At 35.4% G+C, this 21,757-nt stretch overlaps 3 protein-coding genes across 3 annotated transcripts; 2 read left to right on the top strand and 1 right to left on the bottom strand.

The window, feature by feature from the left end:
* Positions 1-16: 16 nt before the first annotated feature.
* On the bottom strand, positions 17-2,536 carry mrps18b (mitochondrial ribosomal protein S18B). Its single transcript, XM_067411348.1, has 7 exons — positions 2,451-2,536; positions 2,149-2,305; positions 1,979-2,076; positions 1,816-1,884; positions 1,660-1,726; positions 1,507-1,566; positions 17-579 (listed from the first exon to the last, which is right to left on the bottom strand). The coding sequence occupies exons 1-7, from the start codon at positions 2,529-2,531 to the stop codon at positions 374-376; spliced, it is 738 nt and encodes a 245-aa protein (XP_067267449.1). The 5' UTR covers positions 2,532-2,536; the 3' UTR covers positions 17-373.
* Positions 2,537-3,359: 823 nt separating this feature from the next.
* ppp1r10 (protein phosphatase 1, regulatory subunit 10) lies at positions 3,360-16,301 on the top strand. The gene is made up of 18 exons (XM_067411003.1): positions 3,360-3,852; positions 8,520-8,635; positions 8,745-8,831; positions 8,919-9,054; positions 9,151-9,202; positions 9,296-9,382; positions 9,520-9,651; positions 10,046-10,151; positions 10,299-10,402; positions 10,536-10,639; positions 10,773-10,932; positions 11,018-11,161; positions 11,607-11,853; positions 12,578-12,653; positions 12,766-12,981; positions 13,066-13,201; positions 13,842-14,210; positions 14,294-16,301. Exons 2-18 carry the CDS (start codon positions 8,529-8,531, stop codon positions 14,416-14,418), a joined length of 2,388 nt encoding a protein of 795 aa, XP_067267104.1. The 5' UTR covers positions 3,360-3,852; positions 8,520-8,528; the 3' UTR covers positions 14,419-16,301.
* Positions 16,302-19,562: 3,261 nt separating this feature from the next.
* Positions 19,563-21,697, top strand: agr2 (anterior gradient 2). Its single transcript, XM_067411004.1, has 8 exons — positions 19,563-19,624; positions 19,760-19,886; positions 20,173-20,236; positions 20,537-20,589; positions 20,693-20,769; positions 21,116-21,179; positions 21,271-21,354; positions 21,441-21,697. The coding sequence occupies exons 2-8, from the start codon at positions 19,769-19,771 to the stop codon at positions 21,488-21,490; spliced, it is 510 nt and encodes a 169-aa protein (XP_067267105.1). The 5' UTR covers positions 19,563-19,624; positions 19,760-19,768; the 3' UTR covers positions 21,491-21,697.
* Positions 21,698-21,757: the final 60 nt, after the last annotated feature.

Consider the following 21,757-nt stretch of genomic DNA (forward strand, 5'->3'; position numbering starts at 1 on the left):
CAAAGTCAAGTTTGTTGTAGAGCTTTTATTTTAACAAGTTAATGTATTTTATGCTCATCTTGGTTGGACAAAATGTAACACTTATTGGAAATGTGTGTTTCTATAGACTGTAGTCAGGGTAGCACCATATTTATTTTTTGACAAGAATGAAAACAAGTCTGTGAGGGACAGAAATGCATTAAATGAATTGTACCTGTCAATTGTTTAGCTGGCGAAACATTGTTTTGCACACAACTCCATGAATTATGTGTGATCTTGGACCTTTATCCAGTGCATACCTTTGTAAAGACAATCTATCCCTCACAGCCTCATTTTCATCTATGTAAAATTCAGTATGGCGTCTACCCTGACTAAAGTCTATTACAAACAAGACTCAAACATCTGGTTTCAGGTAGTCTTTGTAGAGCCGCTTGACTCTTGCCAGTTCTCGCTCATCTGGTTTTATACTACCATACCATGAGTACCACAGTTCTCCAGAGCTGAAAGAAAATGGAGCAGGGGTTGGTGCAACAGCACCATGAGTGTTTGAGTAGTCCTCTTTAGAGTAGTCCACATGAGGTAACTGGACAGAAAGTAAGCCTTAAAGGGGAAAAAAATAATCTCATAAAGCACTTATACATCAAATAATAAGATTGATCAGCTCTAGGGTTGCAAAATTCCGGGAATTTTTAAAGCTGAAAACTTTCCTTGGGAATTAATGGGAATAAACAGGGAATTTGCAAAATTGCAGGTTAGCCTATAACAGGGTACTTAAATGTAGTTGAAAAAAAAAACACCTCTTGCAACATAATTTTGGTTAAAACAACCATATGTAATGCAATTTTAGTTAAATTTTTACCCTGACAGTACACTACCTTCTGCAGGGCTATTGAGGCCACACCCCCTGCATGCACTGTGCATTCCCCCAGTCCAGAACATGCACATTTGATCAAAAATACAGAAAAAAAAAATATTGTGAAACATAACTACAATTTAAAATAATGGTATAATAATTGATATACATAAAAATATAATTTGTGATCAAAGCTGAATTTTCAGCATAATTTCTCTAGTCTTCAGTATCACATGATCATTCTAACATGCTAAAACAACTGTTTCCAACAATGATAATAACATAATTATCAAATCAGCAAATTTAGACTGATTTCTGAAGGATCATGTGACACTGAAATAACACAATTGCTGCAATAAAAATATATTTAATTGACATATTTACTAAATTAGAATTAATTGAATGCAAAAAATAACTTATTTCATGTTATGACCAAACAAAATGTTTATGTTTTATATGATACATGTTATGTAAATATAAATCTCTATAAATTTTCCAAAATTTCCAATTCCCATAAATTCCTGTTAAGTTTCCAGATTGGAATATTTCCAAAATTCCCCAGGTTAAGTTCCCATGGAAATTTACCAGAAACTTTCCGCCCCTTTGCAACCCTGATGAGCTCATTCAATCTTCTTTTATTTGTGTGCACAATGGTAATTAAAACATCGATTTACCATGATCCCTAGCAGTATCAATGGCCTTGTTAAGTAGTTTCTGTTGTTTCATGCACACACCTGAGGAAACAAGTGAAGATGAAGAGAAAATTGGAAATCAGATAAGGATCATATTAGAAATAAGACACTTGAATGTATTAAGAAATTTGTTACCGGTTCGAGTGGGATCATACACCATTCCAGTTTGAGGACTAATGAACTGCTGCAACAGATTCACATTCTGCAGAACAAATACAGTATATTAAAGCAAATAACTGTAAAGTGTAGTACTCACACAGTCCACATGAAATAAAGAACTGAAAAACAAACCTTGTAGTGGATAATGACATTTGGATCACGACAGATGGGACAAGCGTTCGCACATATCTTATCTCCTCTCTATGGCAATTCAAAATCACTTGAATTAATTCAAAGTTTATGGACTGAAAAGACTCTGAATAAGAATATAAAACCAAAACAAATGTGTACTTACAATACAGGTCTTTCTTGTCTTTTGAGGTGGGACACCCCCCTTATGGTTCCTCCTGTAGTTGGACCACACAGGCTTTGATCCATAACGCTCAATGTACTCTAAAGGGAGAGAGCGATTCTAGCCACAATTTGACCACAATTACTGTACTTTAATCATCTGATCATATTTACCTTCACTTTCTAAGTATTCCCATGGTCTGTCTGCATATCTAGACAGTGTCTCAGCTGAATCGGTGCTCTCAGCAGATGATGATGATGATGATGATGTACAAAAATTCACACGCAGCACTGGAGCAGCACTTAAAGTTATTTTCCAATCACTAATTCTCTGCAATACAAAAACACGTAAAATTGTCCTTTAATTGTCCCTCAGTTTATTGAGCTGTCCGCATGCCATTACTGAACTGTAAGCACAACATTTATTACTCTTAACGCTACATAAACATTTATTTAAAGGATTTTATTCAACCAACCTGTCTTTGCAGATTTCGTTGTAAAATAACAGGAAATGTGCGGCAGATAACTGTTCCAATGCGTTGTAAGGAGGCTGCCATTTTGTCTTTGTAGCAAACAAGGAAGTTGTTGAGAGGTTAAAGTGTACTGTGACGGAAGTGCACAAATATTGTTCTCACTTTAAAGAGATAAATTAATAAATTCATACATTTTATGTGTCAAATACTTCTTACAGAAATCAATGTAAAATGTACGTGTGAAAACAATTAACTGACAATCCCTTGTTCGTCCATTTCTAATTTTTTCGCTTTGCAGAATTTTTGGCAGTCTTATTGGTGTTATTTGTGGTTATATAAATCCAGAAATTAATTAAATGTTTTATAATATTGTTGTATTTAATTCTTGAAAATATACTATTTCTAAATCCACTGTAATGAAAGGAATTAAGCATTGCATAAAGACATATCTGTCAACAAAAACCGAATATGAAATATGCTCTAACCCTATTTGCATGCATGTTTTTCTTTTCCCATCCCTCGTACGTTTCTAATTTTAACCCACACTTTGAACATCATTTACATAAACGCTAAATCCAAATTACAATAGCTAGTTTTTGAATGCATTATGCCTATATTCGTGTACAATGATGTAATAAAAAAAATCTAATAGAAATCCCAACAAATTAATTATTATCCTTGCACAAAGACCGTAAAACAACAACCGGAAAATGGAGTGGGGGATGGGCTCGTCCTTGAACATAGAAGGTCGTTTCGAGAGTGTGCGCGCGATAGGACCGCGTGATCATCAACTCCATTTTGCGTTGAAAAGAAACGCCCGAAAGCGCGCTCACGACACCGGGGTGACGCGAAAAACGTCAGAACTATATATACTGAGTCCCACCCTTCTAGAGCATTCCTGGATTTGTCTGAGGTAAGTGTTATATCGGAGGATGGCTCTCCATCTTTTTGCGATTTAAATACGTTTTTTTTGTCCCAAAGTCCGGCTACCTCATCAGTTTTATCAGCAAAAACTATTTTTTGACCGTTATCTGGATTTCCGCCGCCAAATATTCGATTTTCTCTAATGTTTCTTTGTGCTGTTGTTTCGTTTCAGGTCTGAGTCAGTCTCAGTGAAGATCTGGCGTCGAGGATTTTTCAACTGTGTACGAAGATCAAACCCCAAAAAACTCATTTTTTCTACTCGAGTAACGGACATTCGCTTACTGCTTTTTTGCTCCAGATTGTTCAAGAAGGAAAAGCTCAATTTCAGCCACCACAATCCCGCCCATTATGCCATTTTTCAGCCAATAATGCTAAAGTCATGACAGTTTACGTTCTCTTAAACTGTTAAAAAGCTGAAAATTGTTGCTGTTAAGCACAATATATTAATAGCAACCCGAGACGCAGAGGAGAGGTATTAATAGTAAGTGTTCTTTCAAACCAATTTGAATCGAAATTACGTAAGCTAACCAATTGTCTGTGTTGAAAATGATTCCAGATATAAATAGAGATAAAACTTCTCGAATGTGGCGACCTAAATGCGCCACAGTTTCTAGAGGCAGACAGCATGCTGAGATAAAGCGAGACAGCTAGCTAGCGTATGAGCTCACACCGCAAAGCCAAAGCAGCGGCTTCAACGCCCTGCTTCTCTTTGTGTGTGAGACGGAGAAATCCTAATGATTATTAAAGTAACGATAAATCATCGAATAATAAGCTAGCCATCGCTGATCATAAGCAATCTGTACATAAAGATTGCCATAGGCAGAGCCAGGAAGTGACTGCATTCATTTGGGCTTTTTTTTATAAACTGCATTCTTTTCAAAGGAGAGCTCACTGGAACAATCAACGCAATCTGCACATAAAGATTGCCAAGTGGCGCCTGTGGATTTAGCCGAACGGAAAAAAACCCAGACTGAAATGCAACATTTTGTTCATAATAATGTCGTTAGGTGTTATTAGTTGGCGGAACTGGATACAGTTTGATGAAATAAACCTCCCTAGGCAATGATAATTTATAAAATGCATAGCAGTCTGACTATAAAGATTGCATTTTTTGTGTTTTACGAGTGCGTAGATAGGGTATTATTTGTCTTGTCGATTTTGCTTTAAAATGGCGGACGGGTTGTCCTTTGCTCGGATCACTCGAGGCAATGGTGGCTTTGTTTTTCTGACTGGATCTACGGGAAATACAGTAATTCGGAACGGCTGTCTCGTGTCGCCATCATCCCCATATACAGCTCGAGGTATCGTCTTAACATCAGTGAGTCGCTAGCGGGGTAAATATAGTACCACTTTGTAAACGAGAAGACAAATGGCAGGCGGGGGTATATAGCCGTTGTATTTTTAAAAACTTGTTGGAATTCAAAGATGGCGACCGGGCAACCGTTCTATCTAGCGCACCGCGAACACGAAGACAAGTGGTTAAAGATGGTGGGCGTGGCTTAGCTTCGAGTTCAGCCAATCAGAGGAGCCGTTGTCAGCTCAGGGCGAGCTGCTATATGAGAGAGGGACTTCGACAGATGGCAAATCAAATCCCCCTGTGGCCACTATTGAGTAGATGTATAAATTCATATAACTGGCCTTTAGTCAGACCAACACTGGATGCTTTGTTTTGACGAGTTCTAACATAAAACCTTTGGGCAATTTGCTTGAAGATGTCAGTTGTTTGTTACACTCGATAAAATGTTGAAAGTAGGTTAACGTTACATGGTGTTGAACTTGATTGGTTTAACTGCAGTGCTGTAGGGAGATTATTATTCAGCAAAGGGTGTAATATAATCAGTTTTAGCTTTTATTTTAAAAGTTGGACAACTTGTTTCTTGACATCTGCATTTCATCAAAAAAAAAAAAAAAAATTGACAGATACAATGTTAATACTTTTACAATGAATGTACAATCTTGTTGACTTTTTCTTGTTTGTTATGACAACTGACGTTTCCAGGAATTGTGTGTATTGTTCCGTGTTTAAGGAGTTCGATTGTGACTATAAAAAGTTCTTCAACAACAGTGTTACGGGTAAGACAAAACCTGATTTCTCACACGATCAAAAGTGAGTAAATTCTAACTTTTTCGATTCAGCCATTAGTAGACATTTTCACTGTCTTTGAAATGTAGAACATAAATTAAAACGTTGCTAAACGCTTGCATGCTTAACAGTCGTAAAAAAAATCTATATACATTCAGTGTATATATTATTTAATGTGTAACTCTCCGCGTTGTTCGTTTTCTGCTGTATCTAGTTGGTTAGTCTCGTCGGTGTCCAGTCAAGTGTGCTGTAGTGAGAGGAACTGAAGGGAGATATACTCGCTGTTGCTCCGCGTGGGCAGGGCAAATGACGTGATTGCTCTCTCTCTCTCTCTCTTTCTCTCTCTCTCTCTCTCTCTCTCTCTCTCTCTCTCTCTCTCTCTCTCTCTCTCTCTCTCTCTCTCTCTCTCTCTCTCTCTCTCTCTCTCTCTCTCTCTCTCTCTCTCTCTCTCTCTCTCTCTCCCTACACCAGATACACTCTGCCCTCGCCCTCACCTGTTCTTTGTAATTGACTTTACCTCAGATATTAGTATTACTGACAAATGTACATCTTATATTACAAATTTTATTGCATATATTGTACACGTTTCTTTATTTTAGTATATATTAATCACGTTTGATACTTGGAATTTCTTATATCGATGCGTGGCAAATTCACCGCTTCTGCATTTGTGTATATTTAGAAATTACCACATGATGGCGACATAACACTTTGAAAGCCTTGTGCTCATTTTCAAGTTAACCCTTTGTGAAAATACTCTTACTATTATAATTTCTAAACGTAATTATACTCTACGAGTTTCTTGCAACTGGACATTGATCCACAAGGTGGAAAAAGTCTTCCAGAGTCTATTTCCTTCGTTATTTATTTATTTCCTGATGTTTTGGTGTGCTTTTTTTTGTCATACTACTTTTTATCAGGATAGAGATAATTATCAACATTTTTTGTGAGGTATAAAAAACTAAATGAAATACAGAAAACATATATATTGAGGGAACAGACTCGGGAAGCCACTAAAGCACTTCCAAAAAACAAAATGGTGAATATTTTTCTCACCTAGTGGTTCTGGAATTCTCTAAGTTTATACTTAAAATATAAATAAAATGGAGTAGTTAATATACTGAGATTCCATATGTGTCTTTGGAAAATATTTAGAGCTTACTCTTTCAAATTAGTTACACAAATGTACATATTGGTCCCACTTTATTTAAGGTGATTTTCTTAAATGGAAAAAAAAAAAAAAAATGGTACAATGTATTTATTGTGTTCCTGATAATGAGAGGGAGAAGAGTAAGGTTAGAGACATGTTTCATTGTATGAGTATAGGTTTTAGGGGTAGGGTCAGAAGTGTAAATATATATGTAATTACAGAAATTAATTGCAGATGTAATTGTATGCAGGTATTTTGTAAATATGAGCACATAAAAACATGTATATACACAGTAAGTGCATTGTATCAAATGATTAATTTAAATGTTAGTACACTTAAAAGACACTTGATTTAAAAAGTGGGTCCTACACATTTTTATATCCATCAACCCAATAGCAATGATAATAGTGGATATGTCTATTTATAAAATTGTTCATATTTTTGATTTTTATACTATATGTATATATACATACTGTAAGGTTTTGTTATTTCTAATGTTCCAATTTACAGATATGATCTTGTTTTTCCTATGTATCTTTAAGTTATAGATGTTAGGTTGGTATAGACAAATGGATCACAGCAGTGTCAAACAAGGAAGACAGAAAGTGTGTTAATGCCAGAGTCCCTGTGTGGTTCACAGCTGTCAGTGTGACAGTGCTTTTCTGTTAAACAAGAAAATCCTGTCAATCATTTGCACACTTTTACTGTTATTTCCCTAGTGTGTCTTGACATATTTGTGATAAATGGTATTAAAACACTATAATTGAACTTTTGGAGGATTACAAGGGTTATCGTTATACAAATTAATTACAAATAAAAAAAAGTTGTAAAAACAATGTTCAACTGTAAGTGCATTCTCAAATATTTTTTAAATTGTCTTTTTTCCTCTCATCTCTATTTGTATATAATTATTTAAATGATATAATAATTTGAATGCACATTACTGATCACAGCCATTATATTCTGTTCCATAACTCCTTTGTACCAATGATGTTTGTGTAATGTACAGTGTATATGAAAAGCAGGTGGGTTTATGACAGTGACATAACACATGTAATGTAACATTTTACTTTTACATTTATCTTTCATCATTTCAGATATGAACTGAATTATACAATGCTCAACGCTAACCAATCATCCAGTTTCTAGTATAATTAAATAAGTGACAGACTTATTCGATTATAGTGGAAGACTGGTAACATGAACGTTGTATAATTCAGTCTGCAATCATCTGTTAAACTATAACAAATATACCCTTTCTAGTGGCAGAAGGTCCAGTAAATATCAACAGCCCAACAGATGTCATATATTAAACATTTTATTCACTAGGAAGGGAACTTTGTAGTCAGCTGCACTGTAATATTTCATTTCAACAACAGTTTTTGGGATATAGTAATCAAAGTCCCACCTTTTTATGCAATTACAACATTTTCCTATTGATGAAACCCTATAAATTTGAGCACCAACTGTTGTTTAATGTAGTATGTTTCATGAATACATGACTGTACCTGTTGCTGTTGTGAACAGAATGGACACCACTTGCTCTGTGGTTGTGTGCTTCATCGTATCTGATGTGAATCAGAAAACTGTTGATAAGAAGTCCATATCAGATTCACTGGAATATATTTATATATATAAAGAATGGAAGTTTCTCTCCACCCCATTTTGTTGGCATCTCAGCCAATGTCTTCAGAGCCTGTTGTGTCCAAGTTACTTAAGATCCATAGTTGCTTGGCTAAACATTAATGGGAATAACTTGTGAAGGATTCATCATTGTCCTTTTGCTGTTCCAGTGAGCTTTCCTTAAGTGCCATCTAATTTTTTCAGTATTGATTGGGTGATTTTATGCCATATCCCAGATTCTCCCCAGTGGCATAAGCACATGAATAACCCTTGTTTTCTCTCCCTCTGTCAGTAAGCAGTTATGGCCGTGGGCCCGGTGGACCCCAGAGAGGTGCTAAAAGGTGTGGAAGCTCTGCTGGGGAAGGATGGAGAGCTACGGAGTCTTGAGGGAGTTGCTAAAGTCTTCAGGTGAGATGCTTTTACCTTCTTTTTTTTTTTTTTTTTTTTTTTTTTTTCCCCCATTCATTCAGTTAATCTAATAGTATTTCTCTAACTTATTTTCCTGTTTTTGAAACAGTCTCATGAAGGCCTCGCATAAAATGGTCAGCAGATGCATGTATCTGAACATCTTGCTACAGACAAAATCACATGATGTACTTAATCGGTAAGAGTAATATCCATAAAGAAAAAAACTGTTTGCTGAAACGCTTTTGTTTTCAAGGTTGTGCTCAACTATTTCTCTTCCAATCAGATTCATTCGAGTTGGTGGCTACAAGTTGTTGAACTCATGGCTCACCTACTCAAAAACCACCACCAACACCCCCCTGCTGCAGCTCATACTGCTCACTTTGCAGAAACTCCCTCTAACTGTGGACCACCTTAAACAGGTACTTCACCACACCACAGCCCCATAAAACTCACACACTTGACCCGCAGTCTTCTAACACCTGTTCTCTGTGTGTTTTCTTTTTCTCTCTTGCTAGAACAACACAGCCAAGCTGGTGAAACATCTGAGCAAGAGCGGTGAGACAGAAGGTAAGAGCACATGTTCCATACATCAGTGCCAGACAGTTTGCTTACAGTGTTCCAGAGCTCAGGTTTGAACTCTGTGGCTTCTCTTTCTCCCAGAGCTAAGGAAGCTGGCTTCAGTGCTGGTGGATGGCTGGATGGCTATTATACGCTCTCAGAGCGTCGCCAGTGGAGCATCACCCAATGGTAGGGCTTCTCATTTTTACATTGTCTTCTCTGTCACTCTGTTTTCTTTTAAAGTAGACTTGCTGCACTTTTAACATGAGTTATAGCCAAGTGGGGTTCCCATTATTGGCGCGTAACCCAACTCTGTTTTTCATCAGACAAGAAACGGAAAAAGGAAGATGGAAAAGTGCGTCCAGAGGTGAAGCCCAGAGAAAAGGGAGCAGATGAGGAGAAGAAGAAAGACAAACCAAAAGCTTATGCTCCAAGTCACGCAAAGATCCGCTCTACAGGTTAGTCACTTTTATTTATATATTATAGTATTTATTCATATTTTGAATTGGCTTCTATTTTTATATTTTCAGTTTTAATTTAAGTACTTAAACATATTTATTTTAGTTAGTGGCCAAGGAAACATTTCAAGTTTTTTAAGTTTATTATTTATTCTTTTTTTTATTTCAGCTTTATTTTAATGACCAAAAATGATTTTTAGTTTTAATTATTTTTAATAGTTTTAAAGTGTTTCAGCTGCCTAAAATGGGTCAATTATTCATTTATAGATGAATTGTTTTTTTTTGTTTTTTTTGGTCTCAGTAACGTTTGCACCATGTCTTGAAGGTTCTTGTGTCTCAGTAACACATTTGAAAAGTGATTTGTCTAAACTTACTGAATACATGGTGCCTGCAGGTTTGGAGGTTGAGAGCCCAGCTCCAGTTCCTGTAAAGAAGACCCCCATTGCACCCCAATTGGGAGACAAATACAACATCAAGCCAGCTATGCTTAAAAGACCAAGGTAAACAAATGCTTCCTTTCTTTTTTTGCTAATAATGAGCTGTCACATGTAATCCATTCACATTTAATTCATGCTTTGAATGAATATGAATGCAGTTTTACTTTGGAGGATTTGAAATGAATCATTAAACTCTGACTTTTCCTTCAGCACATCGCCAAATGACGCACCACCAGTGGAGAAAAAGTACAAGCCGCTTAACACCACCCCCAACTCTACCAAAGAGATCAAAGTCAAACTTATACCCGCACAGCGTGAGTATACCCATTCAGCACTTCAACTCCAGCAATGTGATTTATGATAATCTGCAAAAAAGCTTTGAATTAGGTGGAGAGAGTAGAGTTTGCCCTCTGACTAGTGCTGAATATCCATCTCTTTTCCTTTTAGCGATGGAGGCCACTGGATTTCTGGATGCCCTCAACTCCGCTCCAGTGCCTGGCATCAAGATCAAGAAAAAGAAACCAAAGGCAGTTTCCCCTACCACTAATAAGGTGTGCCACATCAGACTACCCTCATTTTTGTTCATGCTTCATGGATTTTTAAAAAATGTCTTCCAGACATCCAAAGGCACAAATCCACTAACTGTGTTTTTTTTTTTCCTCTCATTTCTCTTGTCCCCCTCAGCCCTGTCCATTTGATGGCAGGCCACAGTCATACTCGGGCACACAGGCCAAACCGTCTTCCCCCGAGACTCCTTCATCTCAGACCCCTCCTCATGAGAACCAAGACCTGGAACAGCCCGGCACACCCGTGCCCACCGAGGACCCTGAAGCCATGGATACTAGTGAGTCCTGTTGCGTTTAATCTGGCCACAACCTCGCTGAAAGCTGAATGTGCTGAATTAAAAATGCTTTATTTCATGTTTTCAGGTGATAAACCCAATGCTTTGGCTGAACCTCGAGGCGAGGAGGAGAGTCTGACTAAGAAAGGAAAGAAAAAGAAAAGCGTTCGGTGGGCAGAAGAGGATCATCTCAAAGAGTACTTCTACTTTGACCTGGATGAGACCGAGAGAGGTAAAACAACACTTTCCTCACTTACACTATTGTTCAGGAGGTTGAGGTTTCTTAAGTCTCTTATGCTCACCAAGGCTGCATTTATTTTACCCAAATGTACAGTGAAAGCAGTAATATTGTGAAATATCATTACAATATAATCTAGCAGTTTTCTGTTTGAATATATAAAAAAATTAGGAAATCATGATACATTTTTTAGGGTTCTTTGATGAATAGAAAGTTTAAACGAGCAGCATTTATTTGAAATAAAATCTTTATATATGTCTTTATTGTCACTTTTGATCAATTTAATGCATCCATGCTGAATAAAAGTATCAATTTCTTTATTTAGAAAAGCTTACTAAACCCAAACATTTGAAGGACTGTGTATGTTGTATTTTATCAAACATTATTTACTTGGGGATTTGTTCAATAGTAATCATCACTCTTTATTCCTCTACCTCAGTGAACGTCAATAAAATTAAGGACTTCGGCGAGGCGGCTAAACGGGAGCTGATGATGGACAGGCATACGTTTGAAATGGCTCGTCGTCTTTCTCACGACACCATGGAGGAGAGGGTGCCCTGGACTCCACCGCGACCTTTGACCCTCATAGGCAGCTTGGTCATTCCAGGTGCCACTAGCAGAGAGAAGATGATCCAGAGAGACCGAGAGATGGGCATTCTGCAGGAGATCTTCCTCAGCAAGGAGAGGTAAGACAACCAATCATCTGGATTTGACTGGATTGTTAAAGTGGGACATGATATTATTTATTACTTATGCAATAGCATGTAAAAATCAGTTGTTTTTCGTGTTCATTTTAGTTTACTTTTGTCATTTGTATTCATTTGTCTTCTTGTTTAATATTACTATATAGGTTTAATTTATTTTGTTTCAGTAATTTTTTATTTATTTTAGTAAATTTAGTACTTCAACTTCAACTTTTTTTCAATAAGTTTCTGAGGCAACATTTCTATTTATTTATATATATATATATATATATATATATATATATATATATATATATATATATATATATATATATATATATATATATATATATATATATATATATATATATATATATACAGTAGTCAGTATTTGAAGTGGATCAAAAAATTTCGTCAAAGCTGTCCTAAGAACAAAGTTGTCCTAAGAAGAAGGTTTTAGGACAACTTTGATGAAAGGTTTTGATCTACTTCAAATGCTGATATATATATATATATATATATATAATTTATTTTTTTTTCCCAGCTTTAATTTAACAAAAATGTTTTTAATAGTTTTACCTTTAGTTAATAATAACCCTGGCACAAATGAACTGTCCATGTTTATGAAGTAAATGGGGTAATAAAATGATAGTTTTGTTGTCTTTAAAAGCATGATAATAGTTTGAAATTTAAATGGACAATATATGGTTTCTTCCTCTCTCTGCAGTGTTCCAGACAGTCCTCACGAGCCAGACCCTGAGCCGTATGAGCCCATGCCGCCTCGTCTCATCCCACTGGATGAGGTAAGACAGCCAATGACCTTTTTACATTCTTTTCCCTCCATTTTTGTCTTTATTTTAGAAGTATCAGATACGGTATGTGATTTGACCTCTTTCTCATTCTGTGGCGTTGTAGGACTGCAGTATGATGGAGGAGAATTACATGGAGCCTGCTGACACAGCTGCCTCTGGCTCTTCTGGCTCTAATGAAGGCTCCAAGCTCCCTCCTGTTCTAGCCAACCTCATGGGCAGCCTGGGCAGCAGTGGCCGCAGCCCTCAGGCGCAAGGCAGCGCCCCACCAGTGACTAATAACCCCGCTGTTAATGTCCAGGAACTACTCACATCTATTATGGTAAGACGCATTACACATCTACATGTTATTTACCATGAGAATGTGCAAAGACTTTGTTTTTTAAGCATCTCTTCTTGTTTTCAGGGTGCTCAGGGATCTAACCAGTCTCCAGAGGACCTGATCAAACAGCCTGATTTCTCTGATAAGATCAAGCAGCTTTTGGGCTCTCTGCAACAGAACCAGAACCAAAATCAGAACCCGCCTCCCAATGCTCCACCAAGTACGTGTTTGCTCTCTATCAACTATGTTACAGTGTTAATTTATTTATATACTTTTATAATATTTATTAATATTTTGAATTGGCTTTTATTTATATTAGTTTTGTGAGTTTATATATACTTTATAATAATTTTATGTAGTTTTAATTTTTTTTGATTCACCTTTAGTCTGTATTTTTATTTTATTTTTTATTTTTTTCTGCTTTATTTAAATCGACAACCTTTTAAGTTTTAGTTTAGCTTTTAAGTAATTTGTGTTTTTATAATTTTTATATTTTATAGTTTATTATATAATTTATAATTTATATTTTTTTTATAATTTATTAGTTTTTTAATTTATTAGTTTATATATATATATATTTTTTATTTTATATATATATATATATATATATATATATATATATATATATATATATATATTTAAAAACTTACATTTTTATTATTTCAGTGTAAGTATTCATTTCAATTAGTTGCCAAGGCAACATTTTTCTTTTCTTTTTTTTTCATGTAGTATTTATACTTTTTATTTCTGCTTTATTTCAGTTAACAAACCTTTTATCAAATGTTGAGCAAAAACTGTTGAGCAAAAACTGCATGATGGTTAAACAACATACTTAATGTTCTGTTTCTCTCATTTTGTAGTGAACACCGGTCTGCTTGGTCATGGCCCTGGCGTGAACATGAACAACATGAACAACATGCAGATGCCAATGAATGGTGGTTTTCCTCCCAACAAGCCACCTGGACCACATTTCAACCATCCTCCACCTCCTCCTCCCCACGGTCATGGCCCACCACCCTTCAACCCTGGCGGCCCACGTATGATGGGTCCCCCGCCCGGTCCACAGGGCCGTGGGGCGGACAACGGCAATTACTGGGGTGACGACTCCATGAGAGGAGGCCCACACCGAGGAGGTCACTTCCACCGGGGGCGAGGGAGAGGAGGAGATCCGGGATTCAGAGGACGAGGCGGACGAGGAGGACCACGTGGAGGACATAACAGCATGGGAGGTAAGTTTGAACGCCAAAAGCATTCATTTTCCAACTTTAAAAATAAGCTTAAAACTAACGTCCAGTTTTTTCTTTCATTTCAGACATGTCAAAGAGGCCAGTGTGTCGCCATTTCATGATGAAAGGAAACTGTCGGTATGAAAATAATTGTGCGTTTTACCACCCCGGTGTAAATGGACCACCTCTTCCTCCCCAGCACGGACACTAACGCACTGAAAAGCTCCAATTCCTTGAACTCGCCACTAGTGGGCAAAAGGACTCAAAATGAGCCTCGTGTACAGGGACTGAACCTGACTCACAGAAAAAGTACAATATGGAGGGGGGTGTTTGCGTCTGTGACAGCACAATCCCATCTGCTTCCTCCGCCTGTACAGTTGCTTCATCAGGATCTGAACATAAACAGTTTCTTCTCGATTCTACACCACTTTCTCTGATCTGGAAAGCTGGGAGAAGAGCTGAGATCCTCTATGAAGAGTCAGACAGTGACTACACCCATTACTTGACTTTGGGGCCTACATGTAAATACTGATTCCTGGAGATGGTGATTCATATGTATATTTTTTATTGTGATTCAGTGTACCACTGACCTGACTGCTAAAGATTGTACTACATTGCTCTGTAACCACTAGGACAAGGTGTAAATAATCGTCTTCACTCAGTGGTGTACAGTTACTTCAGCTTCTCCTGGTGCCCAAAACCCCAAGATACTGAATGTGCAGTTTTCCAAATTATAATTTGCACATCAGTATAATGAAATTGAAAAGAAATGTTATTTTAAGATTCATCTGGTTGAATTCTGTCCATCTGATGTTTGCAGAAGATGGCGAATTGTTTTTATTTTCAGGTTTCTATAGAAGAAGGAGAAACCATCCTTCTATGAAATGTGTACATGCTTTAAACTTTACTGGTTTTCAGTCATGAAAAGAGCCTCAAGTCATTTTCACACCTGGTCCTTCTGTTTTCAATGATTTTCAGTTTCAAAAAACGCCCGACTGATACTTGTCTATATATATTGCAGCACTAAATTGTATTTATCAATTGGCATTATGTTCACTGTACACCCAATTGGAAATATTGTACACGTGAGGGGTTAATACTATTCAGAAACGTTACCTTTTGCATCTGGGCACAAAATACAACGTTTTCAAAGTCCCTTTGCATACTTGAATTGATACCTTGTGATGGAAAGTGATCCTAGCCTGCTAAAGAAATATCAACCAGTTGTTCTTTGTAGTGTGACAATCAGGAGAAGTAGTTGTGATTATTTCCTACTTGATGTTGATGCTCTCATTTGATTTGCTGTGTGCGTTGATGTTCTCATGCTGCCAGACCCTCGGTCCAGCTTGGACTCGTGTGGGTCTGTCCTGCTCTATCAGTGTTCACCTGAGCCTAACCTGGGCTACAAACCACTATCAAGGCCAAACTTATTCAAGTGTTTTCTGTGAAAACAGTGGCCATTGTCTCTTTTGGGACTCGATTTTTCTTCTTTTTTTTTTTGATTCACTATTTTCCCATGGTTTTATTTTGATATAAGTCGGATGATTATTATTTTTTTTTGTATTATTATTTGGAAGATGTCTATGTGTCAGAGCTCCGCATAAACAATAAAAGGCACATTCAGAAATGTAAGGTTTTTTTTCTACATGTAAATTAATAAACATTAAAAAAAAAAAATCACCAGAATGTGCAGTTCTTTCTGAAATTACCTTTTTCTTTTCAGTCTCCCGACTCACATTAGACTGTATACATATATAATCACCACTCTCGCTTAGTTCCGGTTTGCTTTTTTAACCTCTAAATGCTTCATTGTTTGTGCACCTCAAACAGGTTTACGTTAGAATTCTAGACAATTGCATGGAATTTCTCCACCCCCCCCACATATACCAATCCAGTCCAATCGCTAACAGTCCTTTGCCGGCGCGTTTGCCTTCCTGCCTGACAGATCCGTGTTCTCAGGGCGGAATCGGGTGCAGATGGCCGCTGTAGTGTGTATGACAAGGAGTGGCCTGTGCACCCAGCCCTCAAGGGCAAATATTGACTTTTTTGTAGAATTTCTGCCTGCATGCGAAGTGGAGCAAGTATAAATTAGAGTTAAGGACACCTCAGCAATTCATTCATTCTTTGTAATGTTCATTTCATGTTCTCTGAGGAACCTTACAGGAAAATTGTCAAAAATAAAATAAAATATATATTTGGTTTTGTGATCATGATTTTAGAATGGAATTAATGTGTTTGTTTAATGTTTTATGCAAGAAAATATTACTAAATCAAATCATCTTTTAAGTTGTATTTAGGCAAGTCACAAATCTTGGTAATAGAATTGCAATATTTGCAAATAAATGTGAACATGCACACTACCTTTCACAAAAAAAATCTTTATTCAGAAAGTGTTCATTAAATTGATCAAAAGTGATGACAGTAAAGACTTTTTCATTGTTACAAAAGAGAACAAGTCATCATATAGGAATGATTTCTGAAGGATGATGGCTGTTGAAAATTCAGCTTTGCCATCACAGGAATAAATTTACATTATAAAATATATTTAAATAGAAAACAGTTATTTTAAATTGTAATAAAATTTCACAATTTTGCGGTTTTACTGTATTTTCAATCAATAAATGCAGCCTTGGTGAGGACAAGAGACTTAAAAAAAAACTTACAGACTATTTGTATTTATTAAATTATTAAAACATATATTATTGTATGATACATATTTTATGAAGGTTTAACACCTTTCACTTTGACTTAAATGTAGAGCACATCCTTTGCTGTAGACTCCTGCTCCTGCTCCTGTCTTTTTTTTTTTTTTTTTTTTTTTTTGTGATAAACCTTTAGTTTGTTGGAGTAAGTTATACCTGTCATTTTCAGCACAATGGCAGAAATATAGGGACAGAGAAATGTCCACCTGAAGGACACAGAGAGTGAAGTTATAAAAAGACTTGATTCATTCAGTCTGAGTGGTGTTGGTTGTCGTAGAGGCCCTGACTTGATTCCAGTCTGCACAAAGACACCATTGATCCTCCGCTGGTCACATTATCCCAGAGCCGCTAGTGGAAAGGGGCTTTGTCAGGCCTGAATTACAACATTATTTTCAGAGAGTTATTTTTCAGAGAAGATGAAATTAGCTAAGCATTCACCTCTCCTGCTCACCAGCACTGATGCTATGACTTGCTCCGGAAATTTAAATGTATGTTTGAGCAACTCGAAAGAGGATGTTACACAATAACGCCAGCAACTGTCATGTAATACAGTTATCATCATCATTTCCAAATTATGAAACTATCCTTTTGAGCATAAAACAAAAAATACATAAATTAATTAAAAAGTAATAATAAAAAATAAATAAATAAAAACATAACATATTATTGAAAATGAATTAAAACAAACTGAAAATTGTATAATAATAATAATAATAATAATAATAAAATAAATAATAATATTAACAACAATAAAATGTTACACAGAAGAAGAAAAAAAATTTTCCTCACAGAATCCTTAGGACATGAAGTTAAGAAACTTCCTTTTTAAATAAAATAAAATAAAATAAAATAAAATAAAATAAAATAAAATAAAATAAAATAAAATAAAATAAAATAAAATAAAATAAAATAAAATAAAATAAAATAAAATAAAATAAAATAAAATAAAATAATAAAACAAAACATATTTTTGGAAACTAAACTAAAATAAAACAGAAATAAAACAAATTAAAGATAAATGAAAATAAACAGAATAAAAATAAAATGATAAAATAAAATACAATAAAAACATATAACATTACATTAAAATATTATTGAAAATGAATGAAAATAAATGGAATGAACATTGATAAAAATAGAAATAATAATACTTAAATAAATAAATAATAATAATAACAAGAATCATGAGTCTTAAGGACACAGATTTAAGAAGCTTCCTAAATAAAATAAAATAAAATAAAATAAAATAAAATAAAATAAAATAAAATAAAATAAAATAAAATAAAATAAAATAAAATAAAATAAAATAAAATAAAATAAAATAAAATAAAATAAAATAAAATAAAATAAAATAAAATAAAATAAAAATGACACCGGTTATTATAATTACACCATATCACACCGGTTCTACTGGATTTGCATTGGTTACCAGTCCATCTAAGAACTGATTTTAAAGTTCTTGGTTTATAAAACATTGCATAATCTATCTGGCACCTCTACACCTCTATTTCAGACTGTCTGTCGAGATATGTCCCAAATTATGGTTTAAGACCCTCTAGTCTTCTGACTTTTAGCCAATATGCTCCAAAAATTTGGAATTGTACCAAATAAAGTAAAATAAGCTACCAGCATTCATATTTTTTTAAAAAAGCGGGTTAAGACATATATTTTTAAAGTTGCTTATCAATATAACAATATGGTGTGAAGTATAATATATTTTATTTTACCTTCTGATTCTCTTATAGTTTATATATATATATTATTTCATGTTGATATTAAGGTCAAACTCAATTGCCAATTGCTTTATTTTGCATTTTACATCCTGAACCTTTATTGTTATTTTTATATATTTACATTGTGTAAAATTTTATTATTTGATTTTATTATTTGCATTTTATGTATGAAAAGTGCTATACAATAAATGTTTATTATTATTATTATTATAAATATATAAATAATACATTTCTTGAAAATAAACTGAATATTTTGAAATAACAATAATAAAGGTTACACTGAAAAAAAGTTACACCAAAAGTATTCCTCATAATCAGTCATCTTAAGGACACGTCAGTCCTTTAGAAGGACTGTATTCAAGAAACTTCCTTTTGAGCACTTCATTAAGCAAATGTTTGAGGGGCAGGTTTTCACCATCAAACTAGACTTTGTATAAACACTATTAAAATCATGTATACAATACACTCCCAAAACACTCATATTACAGATATCAGATTAATTATAATGCACTGGTTAGTTATAATGTCCAAATGTTCCTATAGTAGATTTACTACTACAAACTTCAATAATAATTAGCTTAATCAAATTTGTCAATTCATAGTATTTGACAAAACATAAAAAAAATGCAAGATATTCTAGCACCACGTCATGCCTCAAGCCCATTAATTTACCACTCTGACATCACAGATCAGAGCTCAGCCAATCCTAACAGGCCCAGTCATACTAGCCTTCAATAGCTTATCACAACTATCTGCTGACCTGTCCTTGGCGCCAAGCCAAATAAAAAAATTTAAAGGAAAGTTTGCATGCAAAATGGGGCCGAACAGCATTAGAGCGCAGAATCGCATTCCAGAGCAGGAGAGGGGTGGGCGGAGCCTCAGGTCAGCAGGTGTATAAGTGTCGCACAGGTGAGAGAGAGTGGCAACAAGAGGACCAGGAGTCTGAGCCTGAACTCACACACAGCAGGGAACTTGAGAACAGGTGAGGAACCGTCATTAAAGGGACATTGTGCTTGTATATTTCTCAGAAGGCTTTGTTTTAACTGCTGGGACTGATGTTAAAATCATGCTTTGTCATTTCCTAACAGCTATATATTGAAATGCTTTGTTCTTTCAGCTAGTGAAGATGCTTAAAGGATTACTTTCAGTGCTCTTGGTCCTAGTGGCCTTGTCCTCTGTCATGGGGAAGCTTGAGAAGACCACTGCCAAGAAAGAGAAGAGGATTCCTCAGACTCTCTCCAGAGGTCAGCTTCATGAAAACATCTCGAGACATTCTTTACAGCAATTTTGCAAAATGATGGCTAAGCGGGTGTGCTGTTGTGATCTGTTATATTAGCAAAACTGAAGCTACATAATGATCTGTAGACGCAGAAAGTAGTATAAGGAGTTCCAGTTTTTATTGTGTGAAATACTATCCCAGACCTCATGTTGTGCAATATTGATTTGAATGGCCTATGTAGTAGCAGTCATTTGCATTGGCTATGTAGATTTCGGGTTTTAGGACTCATATTGTGTATTCATTTCTTTCAGGATGGGGTGATCAGTTGATTTGGGCACAGACGTATGAGGAAGCTCTGTTTTGGTCACGATCCAAGTGAGAAAAGCTTATTATATAGAATTATAGAGTATGGTGTTTAATAATAAGTAATTTTGTGCGTATATAAGATCTGCGGATGTATTCTGGTAACACTTGATTTTAAGGTGTCCTTGTTTCAGTGTAATTATACATTTAAGTATTGAGTAATAGCAATATGTACTTACTTTAAAGTCAGGATTAGGGTTTGGTTTAGGGTTAGTTGCAAGGACACTGTAAAATAAAGTGTTACCTTTTAAAATTGATTTTATATTTTCTTTTTTTAATATTTTGTATAACTTGTATTATCTGTTTAATTAGGAACAAGCCCCTCATGGTCATCTTTCACTTGGAGGACTGTCCACACAGCCAGGGTAAAGCTTGACTTTTATTTTGAAATTAGTTAGTTTAAACTTCTTAGTTTGCGCTTCATGTTTGTATTATTTTATTTTCATATATTTTATATTATTTAATTAGCTCTAAAGAAGGCCTTTGCTGAGGATAAAGACATCCAGAAGTTGGTCGATGAGGAATTTGTGATCTTGAATCTGGTGGTGAGTAAAATCGCTAACACTTTACATTTGTTAACATTAGCTAACTACATGAGTTAGCATGAACTAACAATGAAAATACTTCTCTTATTTAATGCTAATTTACTAACACATTATTAAAATCAAAAGTTGTAGTATCTGTTAATAGGCTAATTGATAAAGCTGAGCTAACATGCTAACAAGGGACAGTTGTATTTTTATAAACCAACGTTAACAATGACGAATAAAAACCGTAACAAACATATTGCTCATTGTTAATACAGCATTAAAGTGTTTTTAAGGTCCTTGTCTGTCTGTTATGTGTGTTTTGAATGTCTGTAAATTGAACTGGGATTCATGTCTTTTACAGTATGAGACCACAGATAAGCACTTGTCTCCTGATGGGCAGTATGTTCCCAGAATCCTCTTTGTTGGTGAGTTGATTTAATTATGACAGCTAGATAAATTATGCTACATATTAAGAAAAAGTCTGCACAGATGATTCAAATCTTTCCTGTTTTTCAGATCCCTCCATGACCGTTCGAGCAGACATCACAGGCCGCTATTCCAACCGCATGTACGCCTATGAGCCGGCTGACATGAAGCTCTGTAAGTCTGAAGCAAATTTAAAGCCAAGATAAGCTATTAAACATCATCGTGCTGACAGTATCACTTGTTTGGTTTTGTTTCCACAGTGTTAAGCAACATGCAAAGAGCCCTGAAGTTTTTGAAGACAGAGCTGTGAACACAAAAGTCTAGTCTTTTTGACCGCCGAGAGGACATTACTTCCCTGAGGGCCACTATTATTCTGTCATTTGTTTACTTGTTGACTGCATGAAACGCACTGTAAAGCCCTGTACAAATTTTAAGTACTTTCTTTGAATAGATTCTGTTACGGTTAACCGTCAGGCTTTCATTTTCATGTTTGCTTTTTTTCAATAAATGAAGTTGTACAAAAATTTGCTTCTCGTGGTAATTTGTTTAGGCAGTGACGTTTGCACAGTTATTCAAA

This window comes from Chanodichthys erythropterus, chromosome 15, assembly GCF_024489055.1.
Source record: "Chanodichthys erythropterus isolate Z2021 chromosome 15, ASM2448905v1, whole genome shotgun sequence".
Classification (NCBI taxonomy): Eukaryota; Metazoa; Chordata; class Actinopteri; order Cypriniformes; family Xenocyprididae; genus Chanodichthys; species Chanodichthys erythropterus.